General features: G+C 33.8%; 1 protein-coding gene across 1 annotated transcript; it reads left to right on the top strand.

The window, feature by feature from the left end:
* The first annotated feature begins 842 nt into the window (after nt 1-842).
* LOC126842329 (uncharacterized) lies at nt 843-5,053 on the top strand. Its single transcript, XM_050579257.1, has 2 exons — nt 843-1,137; nt 4,746-5,053. Exons 1-2 carry the CDS (start codon nt 843-845, stop codon nt 5,051-5,053), a joined length of 603 nt encoding a protein of 200 aa, XP_050435214.1.
* The last annotated feature ends 7,672 nt before the right edge of the window (nt 5,054-12,725 follow it).

Raw genomic sequence — 12,725 nt, 5'->3', positions numbered from 1 at the left:
GTATAATTTTGTATTTTATTTAGAAACCCTAATTTAGAATAAAACATCTTGTAGCCTGCAGCTGAGAGTTAGATTATTTAACAGTGTGACCGCCCGTTCTAGCTCCTCGGGCGATATATTAAGTTAATAAGGGAGACTTTAAGGCCAATTAGACGTAGACAACGGCCTAGCCAACCGTTTTCCCGTGGGGATCCGTCTATTTTAGCCTTATCGACGGCCACTTTGCCTAGTCTAGCCAGCTAGACAAGTAGGTCCGTTACAACTTGGTGGAGGCGCCGATTGCCGTTAGTTTTATTTTTTACCTTGGGGGAGAACCCATTTTGCAAGGGAATAAGCTACGGCCACGACCCTATAAAACTGCACTGATTATTTAATTCGCTCTCAGTTTGTGTTAAGGTGTTTTATTTTACGGTACAAATTGCTCTGGAATTTTAAAGTAGATTTTATTTAACTTAAAATACGTTATTTTTTTATTCAATTAAAAATTAATTATGAATATCACTTCACAATGCTTTTCCAGTCGATTGACCGAAGATATTGATGATTACCTAGAAACTTACGATAGGATATCGGCTGCAAACGACTGGAGTGAGGCGCAAAGGCTAATAATGTTTCCGCTATATTTAAGAGAACAAGCGAAAAAGTTGTATAAAAGAATAGAATCTAAAAGCGCAGATTTAAAATGGGCAGATTTGAAAAAGGAATTTTTAGAGTATTATAATTCAGAGGAGCAACGTATACATTTGAGAGAAAATTTGAATAAGAGAGAAAAACGGGAGGAAGAAAGTTTACAGGAGTATATTCTGAATGTAGTTACCGAATGCAGTCGAGTGAACGATACAATGAGTGAAGAGGAGATTACGAAATTAGTATTGAAGGGATTACCAGAGGATGTTTATTGGAAAATATATACATTAGATAATTCGTCAGTAGAGAAAATAACGAAAAATGTAAAGGCGTATGAAGTTGCTAAGGCGATTCGTAAGAACCCTGCAAAGGAGATTGAGTTCTTGAAAAGAGAGATTGAGGTACTTAAAGTTAGCAAAGATAACGATATTAGTGATGAAGTAAGAAGTTTAAGAGAAGAGCTTGAGGAACTTAAAGCTAACATGAATAATAGACCGTTTAAAAGTAATGGTAATTTTAGAAGACATTTTAATAGTTATAGAAATAATGGCAGGAGATCTAATAATAACGGTGAAGGTAAACATTTTAACAAGCGCGATAATAATAATAGAAGTTATCATAATGACGACGCCGCATCCGATAGCAGATATGGACGAAATAGACCTAGGAGTAATTCTGATTATGGTAGTAGTGAGGAAGACGATTTTGATAACCATAGTGAAAACAATTACAACGCGCGTTTTAGGAATAATGATAGACAAGAGAGAAAAAATTATAATACTCCACCCCGAGTAGAAAACATAGGTAGTTGTGTCATTAATAATGAAAACTATAAAGGGAATAACCCAGTAATCATAGGTGTTTTAGGTAATGTATCACATCATTTTACTGTTGACTCAGGCGCGACTACTAGCGTTATTAACGAAAATATGCTTCCCAAAAATCATGTAATTAGTTCTTACGGGGAGACAAAATTATATACAGCCAATGGTTCAAAATTAGATTTAGTTGGCAGGTCAACTGTTAAAGTATATTTTAATAATATTCCTGTAGAAATACAATGCGCGGTCGTACGAAATTTGAATTGTAATAGTCTTCTTGGAGTTGATTTTCTAATTAAATATAAGGGCGTAGTTAACTTTGTTAAGTCAAAAATACAACTTAACGTGAATAATAAGGAAATACACATCGATTTTTTTAAAAATGATGGTAATCGAATTAATATAAATAGGGTTGAAGATAATAACAACAATGGTTATTATATAGCTAATAAGAATGTGAATAATAAAAATAGTAGGATTAGCCAGAATACTAGGATTAATAAAGGTAAAAGGAATTTTAAGAATTGTGTGCATAGTAATCATAGCGCTAATAAGAATATTAAGTTGGGTAACTTTAATTATTATAAATATTATAGACACCCCCGTGGGTTAAATAATAATCATTCTAGGGCTCTATTCAATGGGAAAAATAGGACAACCCATAATTATTATAATGGAACTAGAAATAGGAAGTTTGAATATAACTGTAATAGTTCTACTTTTAATGATCAATCTAGAAAGGGTATTATCAATAGACAGAGACCCAATTATACTAGCAGACCATTTATTACTAACCAGCAACATAACATAGGTAACTTTGACCATAACCTAGGAACTCAAAATTATGTTGAAACTCCAATTCCTCTGTTTTCTTCTGTCTCTTGATGGAAATTCCAAGAGGCAGTATAAGGAAAAGGAAAAATAAATTTCTATTTTTCTTTTGTAAAAGTATAATTTTTTTTTTTTGAGGGAATCATATATATAATTATATTATGCGCGAATATATAAATTATTTACTTCTGTTAGGTAGCGTCTTTAAAAATATAAATATAAATTGTAATTCACATTTCTCACGGTGTGATTACTAGGAATACATCTAGAAAAAAAAAAAAAAACATATTTCCTTGGAGGCAGACAACTGCCGTTGCAGGTTTTATAATTTCAAACTAACTGCTATCCCGTAATTATAAACGTTCGATTGTAAGGCAATGCCTTTTTCTGTTATTGCGTTGTCAGAAATGAATCATGGACATGTCCGAGTCTTATTTTCTGACAATCCTTGGACACCAATCCCCGACTCGCACTTCATATTATTATTTAAATTTGACACGATTATAAAATATTATAATACGATTCGTTGGCCGTTAGAACAGAAATTTAAAACAACGTATTTAAAAGTGATGATCATGATTTTAACGGAGAACAATAATGTAACATGTACAATCTCAGACGGTACCCGAGACGATATATACACATATACACGCACACACCCGTATGTGCCAGTGATCGCAATGTTTTGCTGACGCTGTAATTTCTGGGACAATTTTTATTATAATATTACGTTAGAAGGTTTTAATATTATTTTTCATAATAGTAAATAAATAAGTGATTTTTTTTTTTATTTAGGTTATCAGTCACTACTTCTTCGCCATCGTTTTTTTCCAACACGTTTAGGTCCTTCTAAGGTTTATCCATAGGTATTTGTGTTGGGCGTCCTAGCTTTTGGAGACCAAATCTTCGGTATCCATTTTCGTCAGTTCTCGGATCATTTGATCCTGCACCCTTATACGTGTCTTTCTCAGCCCTATCTTCTGTTAGGCATTAGTGGTACTAAATCTTGCTCTCCTGGTGTATTTCATGGATTTGTGTACCTGTAATGATTTACATGCGAAATCTATATTCCGACGAACGTTCGCACTGCAAGGGCGACTAGCAATTTATCGTTATGAGTGTTTCCCGGCACTGAAAGTGAAGAGATAAACAACAAAGGTTGTATTTTCCGAGTCGTGGGCAAAGGGCAGTGGTGGGGGGGGTGTAAAAAATGTACAAAATCTCGTCTTTTCGAGATTCGCCTGGCATAATGCAATTAGAAAACGTCGTCGGGGGATGAAGTATTATTTTACCCCATTTCTCTGCCTCGACAGAAAGAGAGAGAGTGAGTTGCACAGGAGCCGGGTAGGGTGCGGACACTGCGACCGTCTACCCCACTGCCCCGTCCGGTCGATCTGTGCCGTTTAGTCTGTCTGTGTGTGTGTGTGTGCACTTGCCCAGACCTCGTTCATTACGCCGCTCTTAAATTGAAACCGTTATTCTCAGCGGACGGGAAAAGTGGTGGCGACGACCTGGAGTACTCCGTGTCGGTGTTTAATTTTCCTCATTCTTCTTCTTGTTGCGCCGGCGGTCCTTGTCATTTTTCCCAAAACTAATAGCCCGAGCTCCTGTCGTTTCCAACGGGAGTAAACCCTTTTTCCCAAAAGGTTTTTGGCCCTTCAACGGCGCCGCCACCGTCAACCGAGTTGATCTATTCAAACGTCAGCCGGAACAAAGCTCTGCCATCGCTCTAGTCGAGGTTCGTCGGAAATTCATTATTATTTCAATACATTCAGGTGTCGCGTCCATTTTCGTTTGCGCTCACAGGCGAAGATAACTTCGGCTTATTCGTTAAAAATTTCACATTTTTTACAAAATTCTTCGAACTCCGAAATGGCAACTATAGTTGTATATTTTATTAACTTTAAAAACTACAAATAATTTCCTTAAAACGTCTACTAGCCAATAACCAGCTTTGAATAATTACTTTTTAAGCTATTAAAGTTTAAAATTTAAGACGGGTAAAAGGGGGGAGTGTAGTATTATTTGTGTCCGCTTATATAATACTACCGCACTGCACCTCCCATCCAAAATTTTAAACCCAGCACTTTAAAGTTACTAAAACTTTATTAGTAATTATCCAAAACTGCATTGAAATAAATGGGTGATTTTGTTTAGGTATTTATTCAAATAGTTAAATATTAAAATATGTACCTACAAGTAAAGGAAGACATTTTTTTTCAAAATGAGTGTCTTATGTTATATGGATCGCCCTGTGTACCAAACACAGGTTTGAAGAATCGAGTTGGCTTATAAACATATATTATAGAAACGTTTTTTTACAAATATATTGCCATAGAAATGTAAAACGCGTTCAATTCAAATATTGATTTATCCCAAGTCTCCGATGTCTTAGACATAATACCTAATATATTCAATTAAATCGCTATTTGTCGTTCGTTGTTATCTGTATTTTTTGTCATTTAGCAGCTGTTGTATTTGCTCCGAGCAAGGCGGTTGAAATGGCTAACCCTGATGAAGATGATATGATCAAAAAAGCGATGGAGGAAAATCGGCCCGACCCGAGATTTCCGAACGTCCATACCACACGCTATTGTTACAATCACTACATAGACTATCACAGATGCCGGCATCTGTTGGGCGAAGAGGAACCTAGCTGCGAAATATTCAGGAAAACCTACACGAGAATGTGCCCAAACTCGTGGGTGAATGATTGGGATGAACAGAGAGAACAGGGGATATTCCCAAGGGACTGCAAGACCGAATTGGATTGAAATAAAAAAACCGTTGCACGTGTAACATAAATAATTCCTTTGTCGTTAAATAAAACCCTATTGATAAATTATAACAATAAAGACAACCGGTAATGTGTTACATTCAATGGTATTATCGTCGCTTAAGATGCAACACCTCATTATAATTCAGAGACTGAAACCGAATAGTACCCTTAAAAAATAATACGTAAACCAAAATTTCTGAGTCGGAATCGGAAACTATTACTTCAAGATCCATCCCCCCCCCCGTTGTTTCGACATAAAACCGGTATAGGCCCGGGAGAGGCTATAGTAGTTTTAATGTGACGCAAAACGGTAGGACCAAAACCAGTCTGCCTAGTTAAAAGAAAAATCATTTTTCAGTCGAGTCAGCAACCACGAAAGAACATTTTCATGTCTCTTTGAAGTACCGAAAAAATTTAGAGTAGTGGTGAAGTTATAGATAATGAAATAGTATATTAACAAGCAGTAACAAGCTAGTATCTAAGGTGGCTAGTGATCATATCAAGTTTCTAGCTAATATTTTAGTGTATTCATAATATTTGACCTAAAACAATTTATAGAAATATGACCTCTTAAATTATTGAATTTATTTTTCAGTTCTAATTTGAACGTTGTGAATACAACATATTCCAGTTGTTCATTATGTTGTTATGTCATCATTATTTTAACTTTACATAAATGTATTATATCATATTGGTTTCTTGGGGTAATTGCAGAGTTAATTGTATTGTAAATTATTATATATAAATATATTATATCGTCATTCGAGTTCTAACACGATTTCCCCAATTTTTTTTTATGCTAAATCAAGTTTGCCACGCTAATTTGTTTCAATTTGCGCGTGGGATCGAGCCAGTAGAGTGGCTGGAGCTGTGGCATTCCTATGAAAATATTATGGTATATTATTAAAAAAAAAATATATCAACGGTTGTTAGTGTTGTTTTTGAACGGTTTGCCAATGGTATTACCTTTTAATTTCTGTTCCTGTCACTCGTCGAATTCAATCGTCACACGGCCGGCGCCAGTATGGAGATAATTCAATTATTATTTGCATATTATTTTTACCATTAGGCACTTAGTATTCAACACAAGCGGTCGGCCGGTTGCCGCGAATACCCGCACGTAGAAGATAAACGTGCACGCTTGCATCGAAAATTGCCAAGCAAAAATAATAACGCTATTCTTTCCCCGTTCGAGTAAGTCATGAATTGGCGACAATTATTTCAAACGGTCGGTCGAATGATCAGACAAATATTATCAGCTCACTCTACTAGTGTGTAGCATTTTTTACGTTTTGTATTTTTTAACAAACAAAATCTTAAGACTAGTTATCATTCAAGATAACACGAGATCGGTACCTCTTAAAATAATTGCAATTTCGAAATCTTCCTTTTTGGAGAGGCTATAGTTTATAGTTTTTGACATTTTCATGTCTTAGCTCTGGCACATAACCGAAAAAAGTGAATCGGAATGAGGATGGGGTTGGGGGTGGAAAAGCCGATAGTTCATAATTATTGATATTACAGTAACTGTTGTTATTGCTATGCAGATTATTTTTTTCTCGCTATTTTTCTCTATTTAAAATAAACAAACAAACTGTTTTAATCTAATATCATATTACTCATTATGTAAAATATACAAAAACGATACTCAAGTCATTATTGGGTGGTTTTAAATATTGAAATAATATAAGCAAAGTCGTAAAGTACTCTGAATAATGTTTACTACCAGATCAAAATATGTGATAAAATATATTGTTTACGGTGCGACGGCAATCGGATTAGACTTTTCGAGCCGTGTGGTTAGTTTTTTTATAAAAAAAAAACCCATGATGATTGGATTTAGATTACAAATATTCAATCCGTTTCGATGTGGTAATTTGTTTTCAATTAAAAAAACATGTACATCAGTCGACCTGGAGCTGAGCCAATTTTTTTGTTATTTTCCTATACCGGTATTATTAAAAAAAAAATAACTAGTAAACGGACGAGTCGGTGAAAACACATTTGTTGGCATTGAAATTCTTAGTGGTTGCTAAATAAATTAGAAACTGTTTTTTAATTTTGATGTGATAGCATTTATAACGATGTGTGTATGTTTTGGGTTTTATGTGCCCGAAGTCCTAAATGCAATTTTAGCCGAAATTTCCTTTAAAACGTTTTTCAACCGTTTAACCGATATCTTTGTGCGATCAGTACCGGGAAAAGAAAAACGTTCGCCGAACAGCATCTTATACGACTTCTTAAAGTATTGTAACATTTCTTTATAACCCGGAAATTCCGGAAATACTGAGAATGAGTAAATTCCAAAATGAACGGATTCCCGGAAGTAGTAACTTGTGTAGGAACTTTTTCCTTTTGAAAAGAACAAAAATCTGGAAAGAGTTCGTTTTTCTTTTATGACTAAAATTATAGTTTTAACTTCAACTTCAACTTAATACAAGTACAAAATAACAATTTCAAAAAGTGTAGGTACAATGGTTTTGGTTAATTGATATTTGATTGACTATCGTTTATTAATTAATAATTGGTTGCTATTGAAAAGCTATCATTCACGTAGGTTTATCCAAAAGGAACTTGACTCAAAATATATAGTTAAAGCGTAGCTTGTGGTTGAGATAGAGAGTTACAATAGTAAAGTATGCTTGGTTGTTTAGTAAAATTAAAGAATCAAAATAATTTAAAGGTGACTTATGAAATGGTTGTGGAGTCGTTAGATGGAATCTTAGGTAAAAGTTAGTCGTTTTATATTTACAACCAATAGTTAATCTTGAGAAACGAACACTGGTAGTGTGTACACACGGCGTTGTTGGGCTCGGCTGGTGTTTAGGGCTGGTGGCAAGGAGAAAAACTTCTATATTAATAATGATAATAATATAGTTCACGATTAAAATGGCCGGTGGGTATTTTTCCGTATTATTGTAAATGGTTTGTTATTTCAGCAAATACGAGCCCGGATACCTAACCGCAATAACAATTTCGAACAATCGATGCCAATGTTTACCTTTTGTCGGTAGAAAATAAGTTGCTACTCGGTCGTAAGACACCAAGGGCGGTTATTAAAATAATAATATTACAAATTGTTACGAGAAACCGACGGAGGTCTCGACGTCGACAATATAAAGCAATTATGCCGAAATTAAACATGGCAATAATATTTTACTTTTGCCAGAACCTAACCAGTTAGTGTATGTGTTGACTTCAACCGGGTTAATCTTAATGTTCGTACCGTTCAAAGTAGAAACATAAGTGTTTGTACAAAAACGATAAAAGTTGGGGCAAAAAAAAAAATGAAATGTTGTGTTCCTCCTTGCAGCGTTCAAATAATTAAGTTTATAACGTCTAACACGAACATTAGACGACAAATTGATTAGTAATTGACTAAAAAAATTTAGTTAGTTCCACACATAATACCTAAATATTATTTTCTCAAGTGATCAATGTTTTTAATAGGTACTCATTTTGTTGTTAATTTCTTAAATTAAATGTAATTGCGGTGTAGGCAATTTACAAGGTTCCGCCGAAATAATAATAGGTACTTAATGCTTGTTATTTTTTTTTTTGTATATTGCATACACCACATTAAATTTGTAGTAGAATATATTTTATCGTTAAGGTCGAATATAGTTCAACGACATTATTAATAAAAAAAAGTATACCCTAAGCCACTTGAATGTTACACTAGCTAAAATACAACTGAAATTGCAAAAAGAACGGCGATTCGAATCAATCAAAACCCTGGCATTACCAAATACGGGCTAAATAACAAAAAATGCCCTACTATTGTACTATAAGATGAACCGTTATGGCTTATAGTAATAATGATGATAATAAATAATAATTTTATAGTGGAAACAGAGGGCAAAACAATGGGGATTAAACGGACGACTCGGATTACCGGAAAAGTAATAGACCTAATAAATAGGTGACAAAGGTTTTGGGGGCAAAATAAAATATATGGACAAAATATGTTATATTATAACTAAGGCGATAATAAATCTAATAATTTTCCAAGACTTCCCTCACTCTCATTCTTATTAGTGAGGTTCTGAGGTACCGCGGTTACCGTCGTCATAATACAAAAAATACAAAATAAACTCAAGTCTGTCAGATAAATATATTAGGTTTAATAAAATATCGTTATTATTAGCATTATTACAACAACAGACCTCGGCCGCAGGGCTTAAAATCTTTGGCGGTAGGTATAAAAATTATTGATGAGAATTAATCGTTAAGGATTACAACTGAAAAAAGAAATCTGCCATCTACGTTCATCTACTTTCATCTCGTTTTTATATTCATTAATATGATGAATAATATAAACATTTTTTTTTGAAATATTACATCGTCGTTTTTGGTAAAAAAAAACCATTTTTTTCCGCCATCAATTCCCGTCTGCTAATATCAAGATATTTTTAACCCAAAAGATGACATCAAATTTGTTTGGTCAAAAAACAAAAATGATACAAAATAAATTTCAATTTTTTAGCGGGAAATTGTTTGCAAACATTAAATATTTTGAACAAATTTAGCTTAGCATCTTGTTGAATGGTTAACATTTTTTTTTTGGTGATTAAGTATATTGAAGATTTTATTGGTAGGATTTACTTTGGAAGTCAAAAGTAAATATTGTTATGTTTTTAGATAAGGACATGGCAAAAGTACTAACAATGAACACGGGTACGACCAGCAAAATAAATCTGACATAGTTTCGAGTGTAAGCAAATTGTTTGGGGGCCCTTGACTGCGCACACAGGTGTGTGTTTTGTTCTAAACTATATTATTACTTTCCGGTGGAAAATGAAAAAACACAAGCACAGCCAAAAAACAATAGGACCGGGAAAGGATTGGCCGGCCAACTACGGTTGTAACTCTTGACTCGGGACACCCTTGGGGCCGATACGGGATGAATATTTGACAAAGTTCGTATCCCCCGAGGTTGGCGTTTACTGTAATAATCGTGGACACAGGACGAATCAGTGCCGATTGCCCCGAAAACCCGGTAGAACCGTGGCCGAGTGGTCAGGGGTAGTGGAGGGGTAGGACCGAAGAGTATACAAAGTCGACAAGCTTAGATATAGAGCTAACATTTTGGCCCTGCCCCGGTTCAGTGTCTGAGGTAAAATATGATTGCGAAAAAAATAAAGAATACCTACAGAATATCGTTAAGGTCACACAGCGGTGCTGCAACGCACTTCATTTTAGCGGTTTTATATACCGAAATTCCTGAAAATAAATTACCGACGGCTTTAGCATCGGCCCCTTTGTGTTCAGGACACATTTTCTACTTAACGTTTCAAAGTGTATTTTGCCGGAATACCGTCCGGGATCCTCAGGGCCAATAGTATTAGAATAACTTACCGATTAATGCACAACGATCGCTTAACTTACCCAAACGGTATTAAACTGGGAGTGTCTTAAAATCCTCACTTTTTCTCTCGAGTAAAATTTAATTATACCATTTTTAATTTTCGCCACTTAAAATTTTCTCACATTTAACATTAACTCAGCTGTTGTTTTGTAACACATTACAGCTGGTTCTTCGGACATAAGTTTCCATTCGGTTCCCAAACGAACGTGACCGAAGTTTGTGTGATTGGAAAGTTTACCGGACGTGCAGATTTTCTTGAAAATTAACTTTTCAATCAAACGTTATACTTCGGTATTTCTCGCAACGAGTTTTCAGTGGTTTCCATTGTGGCGACCGCCACTTAATCTGTTGTAAAATAATTTACATGCATAATCAGGCAACGGCAAGTACTAGGTTTTAATTGGAAAATTCTTAAATGGACAAAATATACAAAACTGTAATGGATTAAATCAGCTGTTGTGTTTGCGGAACAACGATTCAGGAATATTATACACAGAAAATTGGTTTTCTAAAATTAGATGTTTGTAATGTAATTCAAAAAATTAAATTTCCGTTTGAACGTGAATTACTACTAAGCTCTTAAAAAAAAAGACATGAATCTTTTTTCTCGGTGATCATTTTTCTGGTGGATTTATTTTTCAAGAAATGTATTTTAATTTAATAAATCACCTGGTGCACACGCGTGTAGGTAAAGTGAACAATTAAATAGAGTCACGGCCAACCACATTGAGAGTGGCAAAGTAATGAGAGTAACATTCCGGTAGAAAGCCGTGTCGAAAGGGTCGCAAAGTGATTAAAAAAATATCCTAGTTCGGTGCAGACGATGGTTTGTTAATTAATTGCAAAAAGAGAGGCAAATAATCTATAGTAATTATTGAGAAAAAAAAAAAACTCGGCGATGGGAAAACGTTCAAGTCATTTTTATTACAACCTAACCATGGACGTCGGTGACTTATGAATTATTATCAGACAGGCCGCAAAACCGGCAATCTTAACAGTTTTTTTTATGATAGCAGATTAAGCATCACTCTATCCAACAATCAACCAAATTTTAAGACACATGTTTTTATTTTTTTTGTAACATTTTTTAAAAAAAAGTTCAGGATAGCCATTTTATTAAGAATAATTTGCTGAAAATTTTTACTGGTCGATAGCCAGATTTGGATAATTAATTTTTAAGTTACTTAAGGTTAAAGGGTAGGATGGGAGGTGGAGTGTGGTAGAGTAATGAGTGCAGATAAAAATAGCTCTACGCGCTTACTCTACCGCACTCTACCTCCCATTGCCTGTTTTTCACAGCGATTATTGTAATGTAAGCAAATGGTAAGTTGTTATAGGTATCACAAACTTTGAATATTATATGAATCTCAGTATTTTACAAAAAAAAGGTGTTTTTCTTAGCATATTTTGTTTTGCAGCTGTTTTTGTATTTACATGTTTGACCTATTTTATTTCTTACGCGATAGAATCTCGATGTATCTATAATAATTATATATATTAATTTTAAAGATTTAGTACAGTAGTAAGTAGTAGGTAGTTTTTGTACAGTTGTTGGTCACTAATGTATATAACAACCGTTTTTGTGAAAAACAACTTGTTTTTGATAAGATGGAAAATAAATTTATAGAAATAGTTAAAAAAATAGGCTAAAAAAATGTATGACGCAAGTTGAATGCATATAAAATCGACGAAGTACTATGGAAACTAAGAATTTTTAAGAGTAAAGAGCTGTAATTTTAGTATTACTTTTACTTAAGCAACAATAATATTTTATCATGTTATTTAAACATATCCTTCTAGGATAAAAAAAAATTAATGATTAAATTGTAAAAATGAAAAAGATTTAGTTCGTGTGATGATATGTTTGTTTAAACCATTAATTTTTTCCATTTTACTTTGATGGATACAAATTAGTCCTATAATTTACTCTTTTGTATGATATTATGTTAATAACTTAAAAGTTTATAATCCAACCTAATATTAAATCAATAGATCTATTACGACTTTATAATTTACTTGAAAAATCTACTTATTTTTAACTTTAATACCAAAAGGAATTTTATAAAATATGCAGTTGTATACACTTAAAACTAGGTCACAAACATAAAACATGGTGCGAAAACACTGTTTTAATGTTTAAATAAGTTAACAATAAAGATACAATAACAAAATAGCAAAAAAACATTTTCATTTACTAGCTGGTCTCGAACAAAAGCCACGTATATATTTTTAATTATGTTTTCAAAAAATATTATATTACTTTTGTGTGTCGTAAGTTTTAAAGCGGATGATGGTCCCA

This window comes from Adelges cooleyi, unplaced genomic scaffold, assembly GCF_023614345.1.
Source record: "Adelges cooleyi isolate 19-005CV unplaced genomic scaffold, UGA_ACOO_1.1 ACOO_flye_CR_arks_rails_tigmint_CR_PRNA_51, whole genome shotgun sequence".
Classification (NCBI taxonomy): domain Eukaryota; kingdom Metazoa; phylum Arthropoda; class Insecta; order Hemiptera; family Adelgidae; genus Adelges; species Adelges cooleyi.
This window is presented reverse-complemented; position numbering and strand designations above follow the sequence as displayed.